Genomic DNA, 27,014 nt, shown 5'->3' with positions numbered 1-27,014 from the left:
ACTAACACGGCTGCTACTCTGAAACCTCTTTTAAGCTACTTCAATCTCCCTCCCCTCCCCACAAGAGATAAATATGTTGTGCCTTGTGGAAAGAAAAAAACCTTTGTTTCTCCAAATACCGCTGGGCACATCTCTTCCTCTGAAAAAGTTGTAGAAAATATTGGTGGATGTTTGTGCCAGAGTCCCATTTCAGTAGCTAGAAAACAGGCACAGCACAGGAGCAGGTTGTTTCCTTCACAATTACAATATTTACTGCTTTTTTGTGCATCTTCTCTGAGGATCTCAAAGCACCATTATAAAGGTGGTAAGCGCTATCACCATTTTACAGACGGGAACACTGAGGCACAGAGGGGCAAAGTGACTTGCCCAAATGCTTCTGACCCGCAATCCAGTGGCCTGTTGTTCTGTGTTCCCTTCTCTGCTGATTCCCATCTGCTGTGACTGCTGGTCGTCAACCACAGAATGATCAAGTTGCTCTCCTCATTGATATTTATTCTTTTAAGGTGCGCTTTGAAGGATTAACCGGCAATGTTCAGTTTAACGAGAAAGGACGTCGGACCAACTACACCCTCCATGTGATTGAAGTGAAACACGATGGGATCAGGAAGGTAAAGCAAAGGATCAGTTCTGTTCCTGTTTAACAGTTATGGGCAAGGTGTCGGGCGCAGGATGGGCTTGTCTCTTGGAGGCCATTTCTCCTCATGAGTCTTAAGAGGGAGAATTCATGAGTAGAGTAGCTATGCCTGGTAACTCCATCGCTCAATGTGAGTGAAAAAAAAACATGAGAAACCATGTTGTATTACTTACATACAAAATATGGAGGAGGTTTTTAACAATGCACAGCGTTCGTCTAACACCACTCCCATTGAAGTCAGTGAGAGTTTTATACCACTAACGTCTTTGGGAGGGCAGTGTGGAGTGATTTTGGAAATCCCACACAGTCACCAGAATTTTCAGTAGGGTTCACCATCAGGGCCAGATTTTCAGAGGGGCTCAGCTTCCAGTTAAGCACCAAAATAAGTAGCCATATTTTCAAAAGAGCTCAGCATGTCGTGTGTTCACTCAGGCTGTATGTGGTTTATCTCCCACTTCCATACAGAAAACTTTCAAACAGAGAGAGAATTTTTTCCCTTCTGTCCTTTGGAATTTAACCTGCTTGAGATGACAGGTTTGGAAAATGAAGAATGCTGGAACTATTCAGGGAACAGAATCAATTCTATTAAACCTTAAATAATGTGGGATTTATGTCAGCAACTGAAAAACAATACATGTATGTTTAATTAGGAGGAAAATAGCATGCGGTTCATAGATTCCCAAGCCAGAAGGGACAACTATGATCATCAAATTTGACCTCATCATCTAGATCTGACAGCTGCACATACATTGCATTTCTACAGAAGCAATATCGTACGATATCGTATTGACCCTGCTGGTTTCAGATGTGAAGTTGGAGCCCATCAAAAAAGGGCAGTAGAACTTCACTTTCTGACCTGTTTTATTCCTTTTGGGAAGTATTTCCTACTGTTTTTGTATTCTGGTAACAACTGGTTCACTCTGAACCCCTGGAGGCCTGCATGGGGAAAACCCTCTTTACTAGTCAAAGAGATTTTTTTCCTTCACTGTGGCCATATGAATTTAATTATTAGATATGAATTTTGTGTCTGTACAGTGGGGTCCTGAGCCATGGTTGGGACTCCTAGGCGCAACCACAATACAAATAAATAAATAACCAGCATATGAGTATAAGATACAGAGGACTTGATCCTGCCCCATATAAGTCACTGAGAGTTTTGCTGTTACCTTCAATGTGAGGTCAAGATAGGGCCCAGAGAAGTCCAAATACGGTTTTATACTGTATGTTTACTGCAAACAATCAAATCCTCCCTTGCAACTCCCCCAACCTTTACTTCCAACACATGTGCTGTAAGTGGGATCAATCAGGTGAGAAATGCCAAGCAAATATGTGTTTTCTCCACTTGTGCTGCCCTAGAGCAGCGTGTGGAAGCTTTTTCCTCACACACTTTTCATTTTTCTCTGCAGTAAAGAGAGGAGAAGCCTCTCTGGGTTGTATGTCTTGCATTGCCGGGATCTCTAATCTTCCCTCCACAGGTTTTTGGTCTTGCCTTGAATTAATACTCTTTCCCATATCATGTGGTAAGAAATCCCTTTCACATCAGCAGAGCTTATGCAACTTCATCCGAACATGATATGATGGAAAACCTCTTAAAAAAATCAAGCCTTCAAATAAGGCCACCTCAAGAATGATCTTCCTATTGATACTCTCCAGCTCTCTGCTTTGCCAGTGAGCAGTGATAGCATGGACTGTATCCCTGATTATTAATAAACACAGAGTAACACCAAGAATTCTGCCCCTTACAGCTTCTTAGTTGCATGTGCAACTCCAAACTTTTTGCAGTGGGGCAGCTCCTTTTGTCTCTTTCTAACAAGTCTCCTGCTTTTTCCCCCCATCTTGTCCTGGTTCTGCAAGGTATCCTAGAATTTAATTTTACACTTGTGCAAGTGTGAGGTGTGACACAAGACCTGTATCAGCCTCGAGAGGCCATCATACATTAACAGTGGTCACCATTAAAAACTTAAAGGAGGACTTGTGGCACCTTAGAGACTAGCAAATTTATTTGAGCATAAGCTTTCGTGAGCTACAGCTCACTTCATCGGATGCTGTAGCTCATGAAAGCTTATGCACAAATAAATTGGTTAGTCTCTAAGGTGCCACAAGTCCTCCTTTTCTTTTTGCGGATACAGACTAACACAGCTGCTACTCTGAAACCTGTCATTAAAAACTTATTTACCAGCAGTCCGCATACAGTGTTGTGAGATTCTTTTGTTATTGATTCCCCTAAGTATTGGAGGAAATTGTGGTACTTCCATTATTATTGTGTGATTATTGCTGTCATATTTACATATACATGGTTACCCCTGTACATTATGCACAGTACGTGTCATTATTTTTCTGGGGTTTCCAGGGCCAGGTTGGGGGGAAAGGTCAGGACAGTGTGAGCAGTAGAGGTCTGGTTGGTGATGAACACCCTGAGACAGCTAAAGCTGGCATGGCAATCCTATTGGTATATTATTCTCCTCTTGGCTTGTCCTAGGAACAGGCTCGGAGGACAGCAGGGTTTCATGGTCTTTCTGTCATTAACAGATTGGTTACTGGAACGAAGATGATAAGTTTGTTCCCACAGCCACAGATTCCCAAGGTGACAATGAATCCGTGACTCTACAGAATCGGACTTACATAGTTACAACTATTCTAGTAAGTTCTCTTGCATGTCTAATCCACAGGTCTCCCTCACTCCTTTCTCTTCCACTCATGCTCCCTGTTGTGCTGTGTACCCCTTTCCTTTCAGGTTGCCTTTCCCTGTAATACATGTTGCATATAATCACAGCAGCACTTAATGCTTCCAGTGGTGGCCCATAAAAACTTGCCGTTGCCCTATAATTAAATAAATACTTAAGATGTCTCCCCTCTTAACACAGAGAAGAAGGACAAGGAAGTATGGCAGGCAGTGAGCAGGGACATCAACATAGGGAAAGTAGGTACATTGTAGCAATGTTTTATATTGTGCACCCACAGAGCAGGTGCTGTAATTTGAGGAAGGAGACGCTGTATTCCTCATACATAACAGAGGTCGAATCCCTGCTTTAAGAGGAAAAGTCAACTCAGCCATTATTATAGAGCAGCAATAGGCACCTCCATAACATTTGACATAATGCACCACTGTGCATGCCTATCTCACAGAGATTGACTGATGACGGCTTACTCAGTTGTTTGTGAAATGCTAAGGGATCCTCAGGTAGAAGGCATTATTTACCTTTTGGAATCTCTACCAGAGATTATTGAAGAATTCCTATCCGTTTTCCTTGTTGGTTAGGTCCACCTCAGCTAGGGTTGCTACCAAATTCTTCACAATAGAAATCTCAAACAGGCAACTTACCAGCCCAAACTTTTCTTGAACAGGCTGTGCTGAACCACTTTGTAAATGATTCCAGCACTAGCAATTGGAAAGTGCATTGAGAATCGTATCTAGCATCCCTGTCTGAGAGCATGACACAAGTTGAACATCTCTGGGGGCAAAAAGGGAAGCATGACTCACTAACTTGTCCTCTCTCTGCCAGGAAGATCCATATGTGATGCTCAAGAAGAATGCCAACCAGTTTGAAGGCAACGAGAGGTATGAAGGCTACTGCGTGGAGCTTGCTGCTGAGATTGCTAAGCATGTTGGCTACCAATACAGGTTGGAGATAGTGAGCGATGGGAAGTATGGAGCCCGGGACCCTGACAATAAAGCATGGAATGGCATGGTGGGAGAGCTGGTCTATGGAGTAAGTTTCCAACCTTGTCCATTGATTCATAATTACAGGAATTAATTATGAGTGGACCTCAAAAAGTGTAGCTACCAGGCCCGAAGGCAAACTGATTGATTAGGCAAACTGTCAAATTCTGCAAGATTTGGTTGGGAAAGATTTCTGATACTCCCAGCTTCCAGGTGAGCTGAGAACAGCTTCACTTAGGACAAAAACAGAAGAGGGAGGAGGTTTGAGCCTCAATCATCTCAGGTATCTCCTGCCTTCAGCAGCCAAAGTCCTTTCAAGAACTAGATAGATAATGGGCCTTAATACAGCACCTTAATAAGACATCCAAATTTTGAATTTGTGCATCAGCACCTTTGTACCCCCCTAGTGCACTTAAGCACTGAATTGTGTACCCAAATGCAGGAGATGGTGGTCCTATTAAAGTACCAATGGTACCCTTTCTGTCTGTCTGTCTATCTCTATTTATTGAGTTCCTTTTCATGTTTTGAATGTTTCCATCACTTTGTGTTGCTTGGATTTTTAATGCTACCCCAGCTACATCTCTATTATTTCATGTTCATTTTGATTGAACAATAGGACCTTTCATCATGTCACCATGGCCTTGTTGCTGTTAGATGTCTGTTAGTGCAATCAGTTAGAGTATCATTCTTAAGGTCTAGCCCACAGCAACCAGTGTGACCTTTCTCATCCTACAAGATACATTTTAATGAACTAGCATCTGAAAGCATAATATAATCAACCTTTTTCCAGGAGGTAAGCATACAATTATGCAGAGAGTTACTCACACTGCAGAGTAGCAATTTAAAGTAGTCCTCTGAGGTAAATAACCCAGCCATCCTACCCCAAAACCAACACCCAGAGCACACCCATTTTGTCAACTTTTCTCTGACAGAGCTGTGAAGGAGTAGCACCTAGAAATGGTTGGGTTTGAAATCTCAGCCTTCTGACTAGTCAGACTCTTAACACCAAAATGGGCTCTCTCTTAGAATCTCCTTCTTGCTATTAGTATTTCTATCCTTATCGTGCATCGTGTCACTTATATTTATATCTGGTTGCTGGATGGCTTGATCACTATTCACTACAGCTGGTTGGGAATTTTCCATTGGAATTATTTTCTGCCATGGAAAATGCAGTTTCTGCAAAAGCAACATTCTCCATGGGACAGTCTCAATTTCACCTTTGGGAAAATCGAAATGAAAGTCAATAGAAGTTAGGCACTTTTGTGCATCTCACCAGGTGCATCTGTAGGCACCTAAATTCCTTTCTAACTCTGGCCCTATGTGAATTAGGAGCCTTCATCCCATTTTCAAAAGTGGCTTTGGCTTTTTTGAAAATATTTCCCTTCATCTATGAGTCATGCAATAGAAAAGCATCTCCTGCTGAAAATAAACATCCTGGCATCACCCCCTCAGTACACTTTCTTCCTATCTCTTCTGCTGTGTGTATGATAAGACTCTGTTACTTTGTCATTTCTTAGTTGGGCAACATGATATTGAAATGAGATGTCACTAACCTTGGATTGTGACATCAATGGATGAATCAGACAAGAGGACCTGACTGGCTCGGAAAGGAAAGATGTCTGATTTTTAAACCTACTTGCAATCAGTAATAATAGGAAAGGAAATAACATGCTGGTGTAATGGGGTTTTTGTTTAGCTTTTCTCTAGTAGTTGGTTTCTCCTGATTAAATCTTCCTATGAAATCAGAGAGTGGATTGGGAGTGTCCAGTAGAAGGAAGACGAAAGAGAAGGCTGGTGATGGAGTGTGTTGGTGCATGTAATCTACAATCTGTGTATCTGGTGTCTCTCTCTCCTTTCAGAGAGCTGATGTGGCTGTTGCACCATTAACCATCACCCTCGTCCGAGAAGAAGTCATAGACTTTTCCAAGCCATTTATGAGCCTGGGCATATCCATCATGATAAAAAAACCTCAAAAATCCAAGCCAGGGGTCTTTTCCTTTCTGGATCCCTTGGCTTATGAGATTTGGATGTGCATTGTTTTTGCCTACATTGGAGTAAGCGTTGTCCTCTTCCTGGTCAGCCGCTTCAGCCCTTATGAATGGCATACTGAAGAGTTCGAGGAAGGGCGCGACCAGCCGCCCAGTGACCAGACTAATGAATTTGGGATATTTAACAGTCTTTGGTTCTCCCTGGGAGCCTTTATGCAGCAAGGATGCGATATTTCACCAAGGTTGGTTACCTTTCACACACAAATACTCTTCTAATTCATGCATTTTTAGTCCTTTTGGATGCCATGGAGCCATATATCCCTTTTCAACCCTCTTTCTGGTTTTTCTCATTCAGTTTAATTTCTGAACTACACATATATTTAGAAATGGGCCAAAATAGGCATCATTTACCCAACATTATAAACACTAGAGCGTAGATAAAATGCTGCTTTTAAGACGTGCCACCCTAGTTTTAGGTTTGGCTTTGAAAAACAAAATTCCCAACAACAAGGTTCTGCAAAGCCACCTGCCCCACCTAGACAGTTTTGCTTATCTCAGTGTCATTTCTCTTTGAACAAAAGCGTCCTCCGGGCTTTGCAGGGAAGCTTTGAAAACCCAGTAAAACAATGGAAGAATGTTTTATTTATTGATGATTTGATGTTCCCAATGAATGCTTATGCACATCTTGCCAAAGACTGTAAAATACATTGAATTGCAGTAGATGTCGCTGGGCCCTTGGAGAGTTACTGCGTTTTCACTACATGCTCCCATTTTATAGTCAATGGTTCAAGTGTATGTACGGAAATGAGGAGTTGCAAAGCACCAAAGGGCTAACTGCTTCCTTAAGTGGCTTCTGTGGAAGCCAATTTGTCTCTGCATAAATTAAAAGCATTGCATCTAAATAAAAGGCTGGTGTGATATGACAAGTTGGCTAAAAAGCTGGGAAAAATACCAGAAAAAAATTGTGACATGGGGAAACCATGTAGCAAAAGCTTTCATGATACAAAAAAGATGTTGTGCAAAGTAGTCACAAAATTGGGAGATTCAGTCATCATCTTTGCAAATTTTGCATTTATTTTTTGTAAGTAAGTTTCCTCTGACCAGCCAAAAAGCCTTTTATGGAAGTAACATGCCTGCAATTGCATTGGTGACCAGTGATTTTTGGTATTTATTTATTTTTCCTTTCTACCAATAGGATTAATAATACAAACTCTCTCCAGTCTGGCATTTCATGCAAAAAATACTTTTCACTTGGGTCTAACAAGTATTCTTTGCTTACAAAAATTGTACATCAAGTAAATGTTTCTCTAGTGAGGAGTCTTTGATCCATTGGTACGTGTACACTCCTCACACAATGAAGAGAAAACTGGAGATTAGAGTTGGTCAGATATTTTTTAACAAAGGTTTTGGGGGGGAGGGTGGCTGAAAAATGCTGATTCATAAAACTGAAACTTCACAGGAAAGGGTTGATTTTTGATGAATTTCCCTACTCAACAAAATGTTGAAACTAAAATTCTGAAATTGTCAAAATCCCAGTCAAGGCAAAAACCCAAAAATGTTGAAAAAAAATTGAAAGAGACATAATGAAAACTAAATGTTTTTAAATGATCAGAATGTTTTTGTTTCAACTGACTCAAACTACAATTTTTTAAATTAGTCAGCTTGTGAAAACGTTGGTGATTTCGACTTTTTGTCCCGATTGGGAATGGGAAAAATTTTGGAAATCTTTTTTTATTCATGGCAGGGATCTATTTGGGAAACTATTTCCTGCCCAGTTCTGCTGGAGATGAATCAAAGGCATGAGCTTAGATCTGGATTTGGATAGATTCAGTGTCAGGGTTGGGTGGGCAGGGAGCAGTGCTTTAAAGCTATGGGGTTGGCATGGCTGTTATAGAGATAGAAACAAACCATAGAATAAGATGCTTCCCAAGCCTAATATTGGCTCTTAAAGTAGAGTTGCAGAAAAATTATTCTATAGACTGGCTTCTTCGCTTTGTCTGTTTATTTTCCCCAGTGACTTCAAGATCAAGTCTACTCTAGTAACAAATCAAGGCAAGACTTTTTCCATCTTTTTTTTTTTCCCCTGTCTTGTTTTTCTTTTATTTGAACCCTCAGTTAACATTAACTCTGTGTGGGGTATTGTCGGCTTACAGTGCTGTAAATGGAAGTTAATTTTACACATGCTGAGCGGACAGTGAGAGTCTGGGGGATAAAACAAGAAATGACTCCATCAGCAAATAGCAATAACACTAAACAACAGCAAAAGCTCTTGTATGATGAAAATTAAAGTGCCTGTATGTCTGGGTTCTTGACTGTTTGTTGCCTGTTTGGCAAAATATTAATGAAATGCCTGATAGCAGAGGAAAAAAGCTTCCAAAGGCACTGTGGTAGATGTGACATTTATAGTATTAATATGTTTTAAAGGTCATCACTGATCATTATCCGAAGTGTTCAGAAAGTTTTTCCCTGTGAACACCAGCGGAGAGGAGTTTAACCTTTAACACATCTCTTAACTTGGCTGCATCTATTAGGATCAGATAATTATTGCTGTGGTTGCTGTTATTGTTATTACTGGTCAGGAATTTTTGTCCCTCCAGAAGTTAGTTTGTGTGGTGGGGGGTGTGTGAGAAAACCTGGATTTGTGTTGGAAATGGCCCACCTTGATTATCATACACATTGTAAGGAGAGTGGTCACTTTAGATAAGCTATTACCAGCAGGAGAGTGGGGTGGGAGGAGGTATTTTTTCATGCTTTGTGTGTTTATAATAAGATCTTCTAAACTTTCCACAGTATGCATCCGATGAAGTGAGCTGTAGCTCACGAAAGCTTATGCTCAAATAAATTGGTTAGTCTCTAAGGTGCCACAAGTACTCCTTTTCTTTTTGCGAATACAGACTAACATGGCTGTTACTCTGAAACCTGTAATTTTGCAATTAGTTCCCATTCAGAATTGAAACAGCAAGTTGAAATATTGAAAATTGTTTGCAGAGTGAAAAATTCAGAAACTTGTCTGATTAAAAAATGCCAAAATGAAAAATATCAACATTTTGGAGCGAATTACAATGACTCAACATTTTCAAATGGCATTTTCTGTTTTGAACGGCCATTTCAAAGTGTAAAATGTTGTTTCAATTTTTCAATGTTGACTCTAAATGAATGTTTCTGTTTCAATTCTCCTGATAGAGAAATTGAAAAAAATCATTGAAATTGACATTTTCCCACAGAACATTTTGATTTTAAGACAACTGCGTTTTCTGACAGGAATATTTTAACACAAAAAATGGTGACCAGTTATTTTTATTATTATAAAATGTGGTTGCTTGGATCTGTGTCCAGTTGCTTGTGGGGTATTTTTATCTTTCACATCTTTGTTGGCCTAATAACACTAGCTTGTCCTTCAATAGAGACCATCACAGGCATAACTCTGTGTATACCCATGCTGTCATGTGGCAGGACAAGCTACATAAGCAGTGCAGCCATATCCCACTATTTTAAGGGGCCGTGTCGTGTTTGGCGTCCAACAACCAAAATAAATGAGCATCCCCGAATCATCTGTGAACCCAAGCATCCTGTTCACATCTTGGTGTCAACAAGCTACCTGAACGGGGGTTTCCATTTGTCAGAGGATGCCTGCTGCTGAGGTTAGGCAGGGGAACTAGGATCAGGGTTAGACAGTCTGGTGGTGCAGGGATGTCATTCTATTGATGATTCTGTGGAGTGTCCCTGTGTGTGGTGGGGATGGGGCTGAGGTCCTGTCGAGATGGGAGAAGTGCTCTGGAATGCTGATCGGCAGTATAACTGTTCAGAGGCCTGAAAATACTTTCTTCTGGGTGGGCAGATATTCTGGGGTATGCATCCCTGGGGAGGGTTCTGTGGGGAGTGGTTGTGGGCGAAGGAAGGGGGAGGTTTCTGTGGGGTATGGCTTGAGTGGAGAGAAGGGGAGGAGAAATTTCTGCGAGATGTCGGACAGCAGAACAATGGTTCCTCTGTATTTCTCACTGTGGGGACATGGGCTCTTGGGCTGCATCGCTACATATGGAGGGAGACACGTCTCTGTCATGATGGAGGGTTGGTTTGCTGTAGCGTATCACCCCGAAATGGGCACTCTGTAAAGCATCATTGGGTCTGTGTGCATGGGGAGGGGATCCTATGGCGTGTCACTGAGAATGGGGTAATCCTGGAGTTTGGGGTGGGGGGACTTTGTGTGGAGTGCCCCTGTGCAGATGCAGGGGGGTTGTGAAAGGTTAGTGTGTGGGATGCGGTAGAGGGGCACCAGCAGCCCCTGGACTGGCTGGATATCAGACCCTGCCACGTGACAGGGATATTTACCTTCTGTAATCCTGACAGACAGTAGGTGACTGGGGTCTGGAAATAGCAAGCACTCGCATAGCAGCAGTCCTGGGCCTTGTATGCTTACTGTATGAGATCAGAGGAAAACCAAATATTTGCAAGAAAGTCGATAAATGAAGGCAACTGTCTTTATAGAAATACCCCAGAATAAGGAGAAGTTACAGAGATTCAGGGGCATGTTAACATATTAAACCGATGCACCTCTAACAAGTCCACACCATTGCTGCTAAAGAAGTTGTGTCACTGGCAAGAAGAAAGCTTTTTGGGAATTAAAAAGAGCATAGATGCTGCAATATTTTGATGTTAGCAGTGCAGAGCCTAAACGCTCAGTGGATGCCTACCTATATAGTTTGGTGGTTGTCTCTCTGCAAGATGATTGCCCGGTGGTCTTATTGCAGGAATTACTGAATGAAATTATATGCTCTGGGTTAAGCAGGAGGAAAAAGTAGATGATCATATTTGTCCTAGCTGCCCTTAGAATCTATGCTTCCAAAGTACTGATTGAAACACACCAGAACTATGCTCAGATTGAAAACGAAAAAGAAATTGGGTTAGGTAGTGAGTGGTTTCATGAATACACTTATGGGCCGAAATCACTCAAGGCTGAAACAGACCATTAAACCATTGGTCTGTTCATAGTACTGCCTAGACTTCAGAAAGTGATCATGAAATTGCAAAAGTACTCGTTAAAATGTGAAATACAGGCCCGTAAAGAGCACCTTGTTGCAGACATCCTTTCAAGAGAGCTACTAAATATTCCGCAAGGATTTGCAGGATGAGGAGTGTGAAGTAAATATGACTCAAGTACTACTTATTTCCAAAACGCAATTTGACGCACACAGACTAGACACTCAGAATCGCTGAAACTTACAACAGTTGGAGAGCTAGGCCTGGTCTACTCATGAAAATTGTGCTGCTCTCACAATACCAGTACAGTTAAAATGGTACAATCCCCTCTTGTGTGAGCATAGCTGTATCCGTATAAAAATGCATTATATCAGCACGGTTTACTCCTAGCATCTGAAGGACTGTTATGACTGTGTCCATGCTATAGATGGTATTCACTTAACTATTTTGGTAGAAAATCACCTCCTGAGCGACATAGTTACACTGGTACAAAGATTGTGTACAGCAGGCCTGATTCGAGAGGGATAGACAAACGAAAAGCCCAGGTACCTTCAAGCATAAGAACATATTGTGACAACAGAGGTGAAGTTGCTGCATGTGAGGGATGGGAAAGGATTCAGGCTTATGTTTTGCTTTGGTCCCTCAGTTGCCCTCATTGCCTATTGCAAGTTCTCCCTTCCTTGGGGTGGGAAACACAGACCCTGGTACCTAACTAGGCCCCTGTGGGTCGGGAGCCTCATTGACTTGCTCTTCATCCATGGATGACCAGCCGGAATTTCTGAGACACCTCACAGCTTTCTTAGAAGTGAAAAAGAGTAAAAGCGTAGAGTTAACAGATTATTTACAAGCAAAACAAATTTAAACATACATGTCTTATGGCTAGGATCAAGCATTTGCTATACGCCTATCGGCCAGTCCACCTATCTTCTGTTACCTCAGAGAGAGCATGTTTCTCTCTTTGTCATCTCTTGGGCTACATCCTCACTGCTAAAAGAGATGTGCATTTCTAGCAAGATAACTAATGCCTGTGATCTCACTATAGAAAACCCACCTTTTGGTGGCCTAAGTTTGTCATGCAGGGCTCACTGTACCTGCCTGTCTGTCTTTAGTGTCCTCCTCCTCCTTGATTTCAGGATCCATTACCATATTCAGCGGGTCTCTGCCTTCCCCTTCCTCTCAGGCCACATGGGGTGTGAGCCCTTCATGCGTATTCTTTTGTCTCACACTGGTTTTTCCTGACAGCCAGGACTTCTAGCTGGGCAGACTACACGAATGGCAGCTCTGTTGTTAGGGTGGTTAGACTCACTAAACCCTCTTGGATTGTAATCACTGCCCTGATTACCATATCTCTGTGGAGGAGGGTTGAAACTGTCTGGGAGATAGGGTTCTTCTGAACCCCTCCTGTGCCATACAATCTTAGAAGTCGAGTGCAGAAATCATATTTTAGATACAGATCAAAATATACTATTAATGGGATGGCGCGTCATTGTACAAACACAACATAAGCTTGCTAAACATAATCTGCAGCACTGAGAAATCTGAGAACAGCACCGGAGATGTCCTGGTCTGGTGGTCATGAAGGCTGCCCCTGCAGATATAGCGTGCGTATGAAATCTGCACTGAATTCAAGGAACAGAATGTAAAAGAACCAATCCTGTGTGTCAAGCTCTTATCCGAGGTGGGGAGGTTCTATCGTAAATGGGGGATTTCTGGATTGTCATTGTGTATGTGTGAACGGGAATAGTGTCTGTGATGTATAACCGTGCAGGGACAAAGTGATTTTAAAGGGTATGCCCACACTGCAGCTGGGAGGTATCATTCCAAGTGCAGGTAGACAGACTCGGGCTACGTCTGCTCGAGCTCGTGTGGATATTACTGCAGGGGCAGTGGCTCCAGCTAATTGTCCAAGCCCACCCGACTCCCAGGGTCCGAGCTTGGGCAGCTGGCCTGACCAGCCACCTGTGCTGCAAAGTCCATGCTGCTATTTTTAGCATGCTAGCCGGAGCTGAGTTAGCGCAGGTCTGTGTGCACGCACCGGGAATCACATCTCCCAGCTGCACTGTACACTGACCCAGAAGGTCACTGTGTAGGGAATGGGGGAATTCTGCAGAGTATGTTGTCATGCTCTGCAGCACTCGGTTTCAGTGGAGTGTCACTGTCTGCAATGTTGCTGTAGCTGGGTTGGACCCAGGATATGAGGGAGACAAGGTAGGTGAGGTCACATCTTTGACTGGACCAACTTCTGCTGGTGGAAGGGAGAAGTTTTCGAGCTCCACAGAGGAGTTCCATGTCGCTCAAAAGTTTGTACCTTCCATCAGCTGAAGTTGGTCCAATACAAGATATTACCTCACCTGCCTTGTTTTTCTTGTATTCCATTTCAGCCACTCTTCCAGGCATTACCTCTCACTCCCTCCAGCAGCACGTCTGTGGAAGAGACTATTATATATTCATCATGTAATTCATTATGAAGATTTTTCCTCCTACTCTTTTTCTTGTTTATTTAGATTTTATTTTAAATTAATTGAAAAATCACTGGAGACTTCTACAGTAGAAAAATGTGTCAGAAATTTTTTTTTAATGTCATCGTTTTGAAATTTCGTCAACACGTTTCAATTGCTGAAAAAAATTGACCACTGTATAGCTGGTCAAAAACTATTCAGAACAAATTGTTGGAGGGAGTGTTTGAGGGGGGCGGGTCAAAAATCAAATTTTAAATGAAGCTTTTTCTCAAAAATTCAAAATTTGGGACACTTAGACCAGCTCTATTGAGCCGTTACATAAGAATTGATTAGTTCCGAAAATGAGGACCAGTGCTGAACGCAGAGCATGAGCCTCTCCCTTGGGCCCAGTTCACCATTGTCCCAATCACAGGACAATGAACAGCCCCAGGGCTGAGAGGCCCTCGACAGCTCTACCAGATCCCCTCCAGGAAGCATTCCATGGTGACTGAGGGGTGTGTTCAGGGTGAGAGAAGGTGACTGGAGTGTTCTCGCAGCCTCTTGATTGGGTGCAATAGGCTGGGTGCAATTTAGAGCAGACATCAGGTCTTCTCTAACTGGCACTGGGGACAAACCAGACCCTAAAAGCCAAATGACAGAGGAGGTTCAAACTGCCTCCCCTCCATTCCCACTCTAGTAGAGGATGGATATATTGCGGGGGCTTTTGAAGACGTGGCCATGACTCAGGAGTTTGGGATCAGGCCCAAGGTGTTTTGCAGTTTGTTGCAACTCAAGCTGAAGCTGGTCTTAAATATATATATCAGTTGTATTTCAACTTCTGGAAATGTCACCTTCCACTTTAGAAATCCATTTAATGGCATCCTAATTACCTGCACCTGGTAGAGTTAATTACTCTCAGCAAGATGAAAATTTGGGCCAGGGGTGGTGGGAGGGCAGTGCTCACAAAGCTCTAGGAGCTGATGGCCACACTTACATCTAAAATGCACTTAGCGAAGGAAGTTAGGTGACTCACCATAGAAACAGCTCAACAAACAGTTTGAGCAACATGAAGTTAAGCAACTACACTCTGGTTCTTGCACATATTCCATGGCAACCAAGATGCTGCAATCAGTGAACAATGGGAAACTTCGGAAAATGCTCTTCCCTGCTATCTCATCTTCCATTTGGAGAGGTGATGAGGGGAACAGGAGGTTCATGGGAAAGGAATATTTAAATGATAAAATATCATTGGAAGAATAATAGTGAATTTCAATTGTACAGAACAAATAATAATCCATCGGATTTCCAGGTAGTCCCTTCAATCCAAGGATTTCCAAATGCATTATAAACATTGAATGCCAGCTTTATCCATCCATTTGTCAGTACCTCACACAAGCACTTGTTATGCCTTCTTCTATGCAAGCACCTTCCTCAACTCATCCACAAGCTCAGTACTCTCTTGGTGTTTGAGTTCCCTTCTCTTGAGATGCCTACAGGAAACTTGCTGATTATTTGTAACCTGTGGATTATCTGCGAATCTGATTCAAAAAGGGAATCAACATACACACACACTTTTGCCAGTGTGTTATGTTATGAATATATTTCACAGCCCTTTTTAGTTATTAGGCCACTGGAGGATAATAGTCTACTACTGCTACTACTACCAGAGAGCAGAGCTACTCCTTTAGCTCAAGTGAGAGGAAGTGTCAATGCTGTTTAATATATAGGTTGGTTTGGCAGAATGTGATTGTTTATTTTTAAGCATTTTAAATATTTAAATTTTCATAGTTGCACAAAATTATGGGGCAGGGTCAGTAGACATTGAAATGTAATGACAGTAGACATTGAAATTCAAAAAGTTATAGCTTTATAAACTGTTAATACAAATTGTCAACATCACATGTCAAAATACACAGCGTAAATATACTTAAATCAACACATCATACCTGTTTTAGTAGTTATTTGCTAGTCCACCTACAACAAGCCTAATTCAAAAGTCTAGATCACTGGATTTTGACTCTAATAAGTCTCAAGTAGCATTTTTCTTACTTTGCCTATCTATAAATTTTGATTATTATTGTTGGAAATATTTTTTCACCGGTTTGTGTATGTACAGTGAAATCGACATAACTGCCATTTACCAATCAAAATCAAAACCTTCCAAGCCTATTTATAAAGGACGCTGCACCGGGAGTCAGGAGAGCTGGCTTTAGTTCCCAGCACTGTCATTCAGTTGCTATGTGGTGCTGAGCAATTCATATCACTGATCTGTTACCCCTCCCACCTTTTCTCTGTCTTGCATATATAGACTGTGAGCTCTTTAGGGCAGGAACAGTCTCTTAGCATGTTCTTTGTATTGTGTCTTGCACAGTGGACTCTCCCAATCAAGATGCTACAATAAGTAAAAATGTTAACTAATAACACAGAGAAACGTAGGGCCCAATTCTGTCCTCTCATACAGGAGCAAAACTATCTTTTAAAGCTGATCAACAAATTTTCATCAAAACATTTTTTCACCATTTTGTTTGTGTGTGTATGTAAAATGTTCTGGGTTTTTGAAAGATAAACTGGAAAGCAAAACGAAAATATACTTGGTAAAATGTTTGGGTTTTGGTTAAAAAATCAAAATAAAAAAATCAAGTTTTGGTTTTCAGAAACTGAACATTTTAACCAAAAACCGTTTTGTTTTGCTTTGTTTGTTTGTTTGACTAAAAATGGTGTTGAAATCTAAAAGTTTTTTTCTAGATTATTTGTTTGTGTTTTTTTCCCCTGCAAAACTGAAAAAATTTCATGGAAATTTTCAAAAAAAGTGAGGATTTGGGGGTTGGGGGGTGGTTGTTTAATTTCCCATGGAAAATACTTGGCATTTTTATTGGAGGGTTTTAACAGAACATCTCTGATGTGGGCACAGCTTGTGTTAGTCATTTTAAACTGTTTATAATGCTTTATGAGGACTCAAAAATGTGAAGTTGCTGGTTAGATTAGGCATTATTCACCTCAGTGGGAAATCCTTTGAGGATCAGAGATGTCCTTTTTTATGCTGTAATCTCAATTGTTGGTTTTGAATTAGTAACAGAGACTTTTTTATTTTGGTAGCCTATTTTCCCAAACATGTTTCAATCCAGTCAGGGGATGTACATGGTTAGATCTTTCTAATAACTTGCTGGAGGTGTTTTTTCCATGGAACACGGGGTTTTGTGGAGCTCAGTGACCTATGACTCCCTGAAGTGGTGTCCTTTGCAAGAGTGGCTTTTACACAGAACTTTATGTTGCCACTCCAGAAAATTATTACATCTAAGATGAGAAGCCCTGGATCTGTTTCACAAGCACCAGTATAGGGGAGTTTTGTTAAATAACTCCCCAGTGTGCTGCACATCACTGTTATCAGTGATAACATATCATTTGTGCATTCTCTGGATACACGGTTGGCTGAGTATTGAATTCCCTGATTCGAATATTTCTGGATTCCATACTTAGAGCTAGTATCCACAGCTGCTGTTTTATTCCCCTGGTGGCGGACAGAAGTTTCTGGCCAACAATAGAGAAAGAAGTTCCTTTAATTTCTGTTTTGGACGAATTATAACCATTTAATTTTTGTTTTAAACTTCCTCCCAAGTGCTTGATTGGGTGACACTGCAAATACCATTTTCCCTTGTCATTACACATACACAAACGTGTGCATGAAACCAGCAAATATCGCAACACAGTATCTTTATGTCTCAAAACAGAATCACAAAGTAATAGGCAGGGAAAGCTGATGATGTCATGGGTGATGCTAAAAAGCTTGGGAGTGAACGTGTTTAAATGGGGACAGGATGCCACTTTGCTTCTTATGGGAGAGTTGAAAGAGCTGATTGACTGAAGAAAGCGACGGATGCCATGCAAAGAAAATTAACCAGTTGTTGAGGCTGTTTCTGGAGACAGAAGGGATTGAGAGATCCGAGGAACGAGCAGGAAGGTGGTTTTCAGGTTCATTTAAAAGAGGTGGGTGAATTGGGCTGGTTGACCTTTTCCTGAGATATTTTATATTCTTATGTTCAAAGACTTCTCCTCTGTTGTAGCTCTGCAGGTGCCACTCCTGTGGTGTCCATAGAACTGGTGATGAGCGTGATAATACATGGGTTTTATTCATTGGGCAGTACTGCACAATCCCCTGGTCTCTTCTTCGGTCTGCCAGACACAAGGTATGCATTCCATCCTGCACCATGGCAGTGGAAATGAGCCCACAGAAACATATTATCCAATCTGTTTTGCACTTTTGTAACCTAAATAGAGATTTCCAGACACTGAGATAATTTTATGTCTGGGTACATGATGTAGAAACCCAGAATAATCACATGTGCCTAGGGGAAAATATTCCCCAAATTGTGATGAGCAGGTTTAGTTTCATAACAGGGCTCAATAAAGAATGCATCCCTGCAAACTCCCAGGGGTTGAATGTGGGGGGACTTGGAGGGGAAGCTCGAGACTTATATGTTCACTGTTTGGCTCTGAAACATTGAGTATAAGTCCCAAAACTGAGAAGTGTTTGGAGGCCTGCTGTCTTAGTCCTTTGTGAATATTTGTCTGTATCATCAAAACATCTTACTCCTGGTGCCTTTTGCACAGGAGAAACCCAAGAGCGGAAATATTAATGGCATAGAGTGTCCCAGAAAAGAAGAGCCTATCCTAGGAAAGGATTGAGGCGCATAAGCAAAGTGATAGGAGCCCCAAGACTGCAGGGTTACTGGTCAGGGTGGAGGAGAATTGGCAGAGAATTGGGAAGGTGGAAATCATATCAACATGTTCAGGAACTTTACCCACATGCAACCAGGGCTCTCAGAGGTAACATTGCCTCAGGTTTTTCTAAAATGTGTGGGCACAGCTGCATTTAAATATGTGTGTGTGTGTGTGTAAAAGTCACTGTTTGAAAGCAGCTGTCTCAGCTTTTATCACAGAATTTATTTTAAAACCTCCTCAGTGCTGCGACAGTCTCTGGGCTCTGTGTGCTGGAGACATGAAGTTGCATATAGGGTCTTTCCCCCCCCACACCACCACCTTCATTTCATGTCTTGCTCTATTTAAGAGAGACGTTCCAGTCAGGCAAGTGTCTTCCAAGGCTAATTGACTTTGTTGTGGTCCACAGCGTAGACCACAAAGGTGCACCCAGGAGGTTCTGTAGTCATTCGTTTCAGAGTAACAGCCGTGTTAGTCTGTATTCGCAAAAAGAAAAGGAGTACTTGTGGCACCTTAGCAACTAACCAATTTATTTGAGCATAAGCTGAAGTGAGCTGTAGCTCACGAAAGCTTATGCTCAAATAAATTGGTTAGTCTCTAAGGTGCCACAAGTACTCCTTTTTGTAGTCATTCGTGTAACTATTGCGGTCTTCATTGGGAGAAACTAATTTCTTTAGCTTCCCTTGAGATCAGTAGATGCACTGAGGCAAACCATGGTCTTGAGCTAACAGTATGCCTTGTCCAGAGCGCAGAGTGAAATCTACATTAGAATCTCAGAGGAAGAGGCTGGGTGGCTGAGCAGATAAAGCTCTCAAGGGGCTACTTTGCAGGCTCCATCTTCAGAGGCCATCTTGGTAATTCTTGGTAATTCTCTAGAGCACCATGGTTCCTGTGATTGGGAGACAGGGAGTCCATAACAAGTGACTGTTCCTGGACTCATGGATGGTACCTTTCACCACATCACCCTGAAGAGGTAAACTATGTCCATAAGTCAGGAGGGGTTCATCTTGTAGTGTTACAGCAGGGCAGGGCAGGGTGGGTGCATGCACGCATAAACAACCTACTTTTAAGAGGTTGATCCAATTATGATGCCCATAAGGTAATTCTGGATTATTTCCTAGCCCAGGAAAGTAGCTGCTTACCCTCAGATCCAAAGGCTGAGCAGTAATCATTCAACAGCAGCAATGAATCTTTGATCCTCTGATAAAAGGCCCCATAGAAGTGCAAAGTGTTTTAGTATCTGTCTTTGGAGGACTTCAAAACACTTTATGAACACTAATTAATTCTCACAATACCCCTTTGAAGTTACATGATTAGTAAAAGCAGGCAAACAACCAAATCAGATAATGGAGATGAGGAAGAGGAAGATTATTAGAGTGAGAGGGAGGAAAGAAGAATACAGGGACTCTGTGGATAAAGAAAAACAACTAGGACGAAGGAAAGTGGGAAGGGGAGACAAAGTCTTAGGGGCAGGGAAAGGGCCCCTGATTGATTTATGCTTATGCCCATTCCAATTTATCTTGGCTCCTCTAGATGGTCTCAGATTCTTAATATGTTGGATGGTCTCAGATTCTTAATATGTCTCGGAGACATATTAAAAATCTGAGACCATCTAGAGGAGCCAAGATAAATTGGAATGGGCATAAGCATAGATCAATCAGGGGCCCTTTCCCTGCCCCTAAGACTGGGGTTTTCAAAGGAGTGAAAAGAGTTAGATGCCCAATTCCCACTGAATTTCAGTGGGATTTTAAAGAATAAATGGTTCTGTTGTCCACTCCACATGCATAGTCAGAAAAGGATGGAATCCATGTGGGGCTTGCCTGTGGAAGCAGAAATACAAGGCATTCTGCTCCATGGCATGCTTTCCTCCTTTCTCTGGCTTCATGAAGCCTTGACGTTGTGCAATGTTTCACGGCATTCCCGCATATAAACATAAAATACTGTCTGAAAGGCTGTAACACAACAATACCTTGTTCCTTCAAATTCAGAATGATAACACACAAGAGTCCAAAATCAGAGAGAGAGAAAACAGGCTGCTCCATAAAACAGAAAGCTCAGCTCACCCCACCTTAGTGTAGGCTGGCTGGCTGCAGGTTGACTTGTCTGCTTCCCTACTGCGCCCCCTACCTGCAAGCAGGATCCAGGAAAAACCCTCAGAATTTAAGGTAATAGATCACCATTTTTAACACAGTTTTCAGTACACCACACATGGGAGTCAGGATCTGTGGCTGAGCAGAGGCAGACAAGGCAGAGCTGCTCTCCCTGGCATTGTTTCCAGACCCTTTAAAAAAAAAGAGGTGTGGAATTTTAGCAGCTGAGTTAATGCTGAGAACAGTAACTCTATGCACATGTGCCCCTTTGATGGTTTGACTCCCCCTGCCCTGGGAGGTTTGCAGGCCTGAGTGCTCCTGAGCCTGTATGGATCTTTCAGTTGGGTCTTTGTACCCAGCCCCAAAAGTCTTGCTCAAGGACCACTGCAGCAGACTTTGTCTCCCCCTGAAGTTTCACTCTGCAACTGTAGCTGTCTACCTGCCTGTGTTCTTCTACCCTCCCAGAGGCCTGGTTTAGATGCATGACTACCTGTCACATGACTTAATTCATTCTCTCCACCTGAGGAGGCAAACCAGCCATGTCACAGGTGGGCTGAGACCTAGTTCCCTTTAGAAAGGCCAGCCACTCTGTGAAACTGGGGAAGAATTAAGCTGGTTTGCCCTGAAATTCAAAGGCAGTCTCAGAGATGCAAACAGAAACTGTGACTGCATTTGAAATTTAAAAGAAGGACCTTGGGGGAAACGAGGAACTGGTGGGATGTAATCTAAAATACATTAAATCTTTGCACCTAATAATCTCAACAGGGTTAGATTGTTGGACCTGGCAACACAGCATAATACGCACCCATTTTAAAAGAAAGAAAAGTGCAGTGCTACTTGAAGCAGAGAAAGTTCCTGAGTAATGGCTCTCCTGAGGCACCTCAGCTAGTGCCTCTGGTGAATTTTATGCTTGTCACCTTGTGAAATTTGTGCAGCAAAGATAACAAATGTCACCAAAGTGAGAAAAATGTGAGCAGCTTTTTTACAGAGAAAGTTTTGCTCAGGGGGAATTAAAACTGTGTTTTGCTTGTAGCACAAGCTTCCAAAACGTCACGAGCCAAACAATAATTATTTTGCCTTTCATGGAAACCATCACCCTGTCCAAACTGTCTAGTTTTAGATTCTATACAAAGCTTTATCCTAAACACCCATCCCTTAAATGTACCTGGCAATATCATAGGGAGTTTCCATAGCACCTTCACTTAGGAGAACAACTGGATATGTTTTTATCTCTGACTTCCCTATCAGCCATCAGTGATCCTTTTCTGGGTTCTTCCCATTTGCTCTCCTCTTGCTCTTTATTTTCTCCCCATTTTTAACAGCCTTCTGGAATGGAACAGGTGTGCACCCTTTGGGTAATCTGTCTTTCCAGGTTTCCTTCATCAGGGCCCTTTTAAAAACCTGATCCTGAACACTGAAGGATGGAGCTGTCCCAGAAAAGAGACAGATAACTCAGCTCACTGCTTTCTGCCTATACCTTTACTTTAGCAAAGCTTTTGATATGGTCTCCCACAGTATTCTTGCCAGCAAGTTAAAGAAGTATGGATTGGATGCATGGACTATAAGGTGGATAGAAAGCTGGCTAGATCGTTGGGCTTAAAGGGTGGTGATCAATGACTCAGTGTTTAGTTGGCAGCCGGTATCAAGCGGAGTGCCCCGGGGTCGATCCTGGGGCCAGTTTTGTTCAACATCTTCATGAATGATCTGGATGGTGGAATGGATTGCACCCTCAGCAAGTTCATGGATAACACTAAACTGGGGGGAGAGGTAGATATGCTGGAGGGTAGGGATAGGGTCCAGAGTGACCTGGACAAATTAGAGGATTGGGCCAAAAGAAATCTGATGGGGTTCAACAAGGACAAGTGCAGAGTTCTTCACTTAGGATGGAAAAATCCCACGCACCGCCACAGGCTGGGGACTGACTGGCTAAGCGGCAGTTCTGCAGAAAAAGACCTGGGGATTACAGCGGACAAGAAGCTGAATATGAGTCAACAGTGTGCCCTTGTTGCCAAGAAGGCTAACAGCATATTGGGCTGCATTAGTAGGAGCATTGCCAGCAGATCGAGGGAAGTGATTATTCCTCTCTATTCGGCACTGGTGAGGCCACATCTGGAGTATTGTGTCCAGTTTTGGGCCCCCCACTACAGAAAGGATGTGGACAAAATGGAGAGGGTCCAGCGGAGGGCAACGAAAATGATTAGGTGGCTGGGGCACATGACTTATGAGGAGAGGCTGAGGGAACTGGGCTCATTTAGTCTGCAGAAGAGAAGAGTGAGGGGGGATTTGATAGCAGCCTTCAACTATCTGAAGGGGGGGTTCCAAAGAGGATGGAGCTCGGCTGTTCTCAGTGGTGGCAGATGACAGAACAAGGAGCAATGGTCTCAAGTTCCAGCGGGGGAAGTCCAGGTTGGATATTATGAAAAACTATTTCACTAGGAGGGTGGTGAAGCACTGGGATGGGTTACCTAGGGAAGTGGTAGAATCTCCATCCTTAAAGGTTTTTAAGGCCCAGCTTGACAAAGCCCTGGCTGGGATGATTTATTTGGGGTTGGTGGACTAGATGACCGCCTGAGGTCTCTTCCAACCCTAATCTTCTATGATTCTATGCCCTCAGATAGATGCCAGATTGACTTTTGTGTGAGCTGCACACACATAGCCAAAGATAAAGAGTGGACCCCCCCACCACCACCCTATCCTGGGTTTGTTAGGGCCCATCTCTGCTATGGGTGAAATCTTGGTCCCACTGGGGAATTTTGCCATTGATTTCAGTGGGGTCAGGATTTCACCCTACAAGGCTAACTGCGTGGCTGGGATGATTAGGGAATTTTAACACAGTGGCGTGTGGACGGGACACATGGTTACAGATCAGTGTTAGAGAATCGTATCACAGCGTTGGGCCATGGAACGGTGTGGGTCATCACAGAAAGGTGCACTGGAGGACTGAGGTTTCTTGGTAATTGTAGCTATGTGCCCTCCTGTAGCCATAGAGGAATTAATGGAATGTAACTGTCACTCACTGTCAGTCATTAGTCACTATCCACACACACTGCCCTCCTCCTCCTCCTGTATCTCCCTTATTTGTCATTTTGAATATGTTTTGTAAAGGACGAGGTTGTAAGAGGCCATTTTCTAGGTTATGGAGCAGTCACTTTGATGTGATGTCTCATTTATTGCATGGAAATTACAGATTTCAAAAGTCACCTACAGGATTTGGATGTCAATTCCAATTAAAATGAACAGACACTCAAATCCCCTAGACCAATCTGACAATCCCATCCTATTTCGGTTGGTTGAAGACCACTGCCCATCTCAGGTCTCAGGCTCATGTAACTATTGAACCCTTTGGCAGGACAGAAGTATGATTCTCTTGTAGGTCATAGTGACTACATTAATTATATTGCAGGGGCACCCCAAAGGCATTTTGCATCTTCCAAACATGGAGATGACACAGTACCCACCCCAAAGACTGAATCCTTCTCTCTCTATCCCTCCCACCAACTGGTATCCATCAGCACAGCATCGGTCTCTAGTGGTTTAGCGTGCAAATGTGGCGCTAAGGAACAGGAAGCTGCTCTGGCGAAGCCTGCTGGCCAAGCACAAATTCTAATAGTATAAAGCATGTCTTTGACATGTTGAAGAAACGTGTCAAAGAGCTTTTCAGCGCTTGCTTAAAAAGTTGATTCTTAAACTGGAAAGTTGGCTACTCGTGAGAGAACTCTGGGGTGATATAATGGGTAGAAGTGGCTACCGGTGCCCTTCGTGGGCTTGAATTTTTCCTTTTGCCCATAAGCATAAAATGTTTGGCTGGAGTTTTCTCCTTAATAATCCTCACCCTTAACAATGGCATTAAGAGGTAGAAAGAATGGATTCACAACAGCCACAAGCTTCTCTGCCAATGGTCAATGCTCACTGCTTAAGTGGACAGGACTGAAAGCAGAAGAGACGCACACTGAGTGAAATCCTGGATCTATTGATGTCAACAGCAAAACTCCCATTGATTTTAATGAGCCAGAATTTCACCCACTACTTTAAAGCCAAGATGTCCAGACCTCCTACAGCCTAGTCTATAAGGCCACTAGTAACACTTAGTATTTATAATAAAGTCTCTAGAGCTCTTTATCTACCTATTGGCCCAGACTGAAGGATGCAGTCTGCACTTTTGTGAGTCAGTGAGACCAGCGGCACCAGAGGGGAATTCACCCTGGGAGCTGGCAGGAGGCAGTACTGCCTCCTCTCCCCAACAAGGACTTTCACTGGTGCCCCACCAGCAGATGTTGCTGGAAATGTCACTCATTATTCCCATCTGTTTAGTGGTTGGAGTGCCTCAGCAGAAGGACGCTTGCACCAGACATGCAGCAGCAGAGTCCAGGAGGTGGATCTGACCCAGTGACTGAATCTTCATGACGCCCACTTAAATGATGTAACTTCTATTATTATCACCTGTTTGTAGAAGGGGAAATTGAAGAAGAGAGGTTAAGTGAATTGTCCTTGGTCCCAGGAGGTGGCAATGCTATCTTGGGATTAGAAATAAAGTGTTCCTGACCTCTAGTCCTTTGCTCAGACTATTAGATGCCCCTCTTCTGTCAGAAATGCAGATTTGGGTGTCTTGAAAAGAGCTATTGCCAGATCCCTAAAGTCCCCTTTATACTCAGCACTGCAGCTGCCATGAGATCCAAAGACTAGAGAGAAAAAGAGAGACTGAATAGCAGTAAGTGGTGTAATACATTTCTGACTAAGCACGAAAACTCATTTCAGAGAGAGATTTTGCCCAGTGAATAGAAATGGAAGAAAATGAGAATTTGTTCTGTCAAGGAAGGAGGGGTGGGGGAATACCCTACTGTCCAGGGTTGTTAGCCCGAGGACAGACAGAAAGGGAGGAGTAGGCAAACTGTAAAATTTAATAAAACCCGCACAGACTGAAGTCAAATCAGAATGCCGCATGGACTGAAGGCCTTCTGTGTACAATGGCAGTATGATTAAATCCATTCTGATTGGGATTCAAACTCGAGATTAATCAGGGAGACTGCTTATTTGCAAATTATATGCATGGTCACTGCATCTTTAAACAGTAAATGGACCCAGAGCAACTTTATATAATGGTTTCTGCTTGGATCCTAGAATAGTTCTCATTCTTGCAATACGCTGGTATTGATAGGCAGTCTGGGCTTCATTATTATATCTGAAGCTATAGCAAAGGATAGTTCCCCAGACAGTGAACAGATAAATGAAAGCTTGGCGCATTCCTGATTTTTCCAATCTCTTAGGGGCTTAAAATGAGACCACAGAATATAATAGATACAGTATTCAGACTTCCATAAGGATATGTTCCTATTACTTAAACCCCTCATATTTGCATAAAATATTCTGATTGGTTGAAGCCTATGTACTCAGCCACATTGAACTAAAAGATGCATTCATTACCACCATGTAAAAAGTTGTGGGGGGGAGTTGGGGAGAGCATAGCTAACATGTGCCATTAAAATGATAGGGGAAAATATGTTCATACACATATACAAGAGGTACTCTTGAGGGTCCTTTTTAACACCAAGGTTTGCAATCAAAATTCCAAGGCTGTTATGCAGGGAAGCAGAGTTGGTATATGAGTAATATGCAAAAGGTATGCAAAAGGCATTTTGGGCACAATGGTTCCTAAAATCACACAAAACTTCCCTGGCTTTCAGTCTGTTATGAATTCCACACTCTCAGACCCAGTCTGTTAAAATAGCCTCCACTGTTCACAAACCTGGGGCTGATCTGTGGTTTGGGGTTGAAAGTGTGAAATTTGCAATTCTTTATGCTTTCATAAAGAAGTAAAAAAAATCATTGATTTTGACTGATTTTAGCTTTGAGATTTAGGGTGTGTTTAAATTTGGAACTGGGAGCAAAAGCAGAGGACAAAGCCCCTCACAAATCAGAACCAAAGGAAATATTTTCACTAGATGCCTTGCCAAATCTAACCACCCATGTACACGTGCAATTATCTCTGGTCACTGCCATGTTAATAGACAACTGTCTGGGAACATAGGCTGTGTATGTAGAAGAACAAAAGTTGCATTTGCTCCACAGGTGCCTAAGAGATTTTCTGTCACCATTTTTGCATAAATTCGTTCACTGACAAATATGTCAGTTGGCTAAATAAGCCTTTATTAGAAATGAATTTAACAGCAAATCTGGGAAATCCTCCCAAAACAGCCATCTCTTTAGAATCCTGGATTTGCATTTCTAATTAAAACGCTGTCAGTTTAAGTGCAATTCTCCAGAAGAAATCAGTTCTAAGAGGGGAAGGGGGGAGAATGGAGAAGCTACTCAAAAAATTTTCAAAGAGATTTATTTTGTATATTTCATGATGATCTTGTTAATCTTTTTTTTAGAAATGTATTCTGCTAGAGGATTGATGTTCTCTGTAATAAGCTGGCAAAGCACATCCAATTCCTGTTAGGTTCAGTTACCTTCTATGAGGGATAAGATCAAAGAGCAAATTTTCTGATCTGGGATTGCATTTTGTTTTGA

The 27,014-nt window shown here is 42.4% G+C and overlaps 1 protein-coding gene across 7 annotated transcripts in view; it reads left to right on the top strand.

The window, feature by feature from the left end:
- Window positions 1-27,014, top strand: part of GRIA1 (glutamate ionotropic receptor AMPA type subunit 1) — a 163,208-nt gene that overhangs the window by 103,330 nt on the left and 32,864 nt on the right. For all 7 annotated transcript variants that reach the window (XM_073355277.2, XM_073355278.2, XM_073355280.1 and 4 more), the window contains exons 8-11: window positions 504-608; window positions 3,164-3,274; window positions 4,138-4,344; window positions 6,155-6,525. In XM_073355277.2, the coding sequence (XP_073211378.1) occupies window positions 504-608; window positions 3,164-3,274; window positions 4,138-4,344; window positions 6,155-6,525 (794 nt within the window). The remainder of the gene's footprint in view (window positions 1-503; window positions 609-3,163; window positions 3,275-4,137; window positions 4,345-6,154; window positions 6,526-27,014) is intronic.

The sequence above is a fragment of the Lepidochelys kempii genome, chromosome 8, assembly GCF_965140285.1.
Source record: "Lepidochelys kempii isolate rLepKem1 chromosome 8, rLepKem1.hap1, whole genome shotgun sequence".
Classification (NCBI taxonomy): Eukaryota; Metazoa; Chordata; order Testudines; family Cheloniidae; genus Lepidochelys; species Lepidochelys kempii.
Note: the sequence above shows the minus strand (reverse complement) of the source record. Positions and strands in the feature narration are given on the sequence as shown.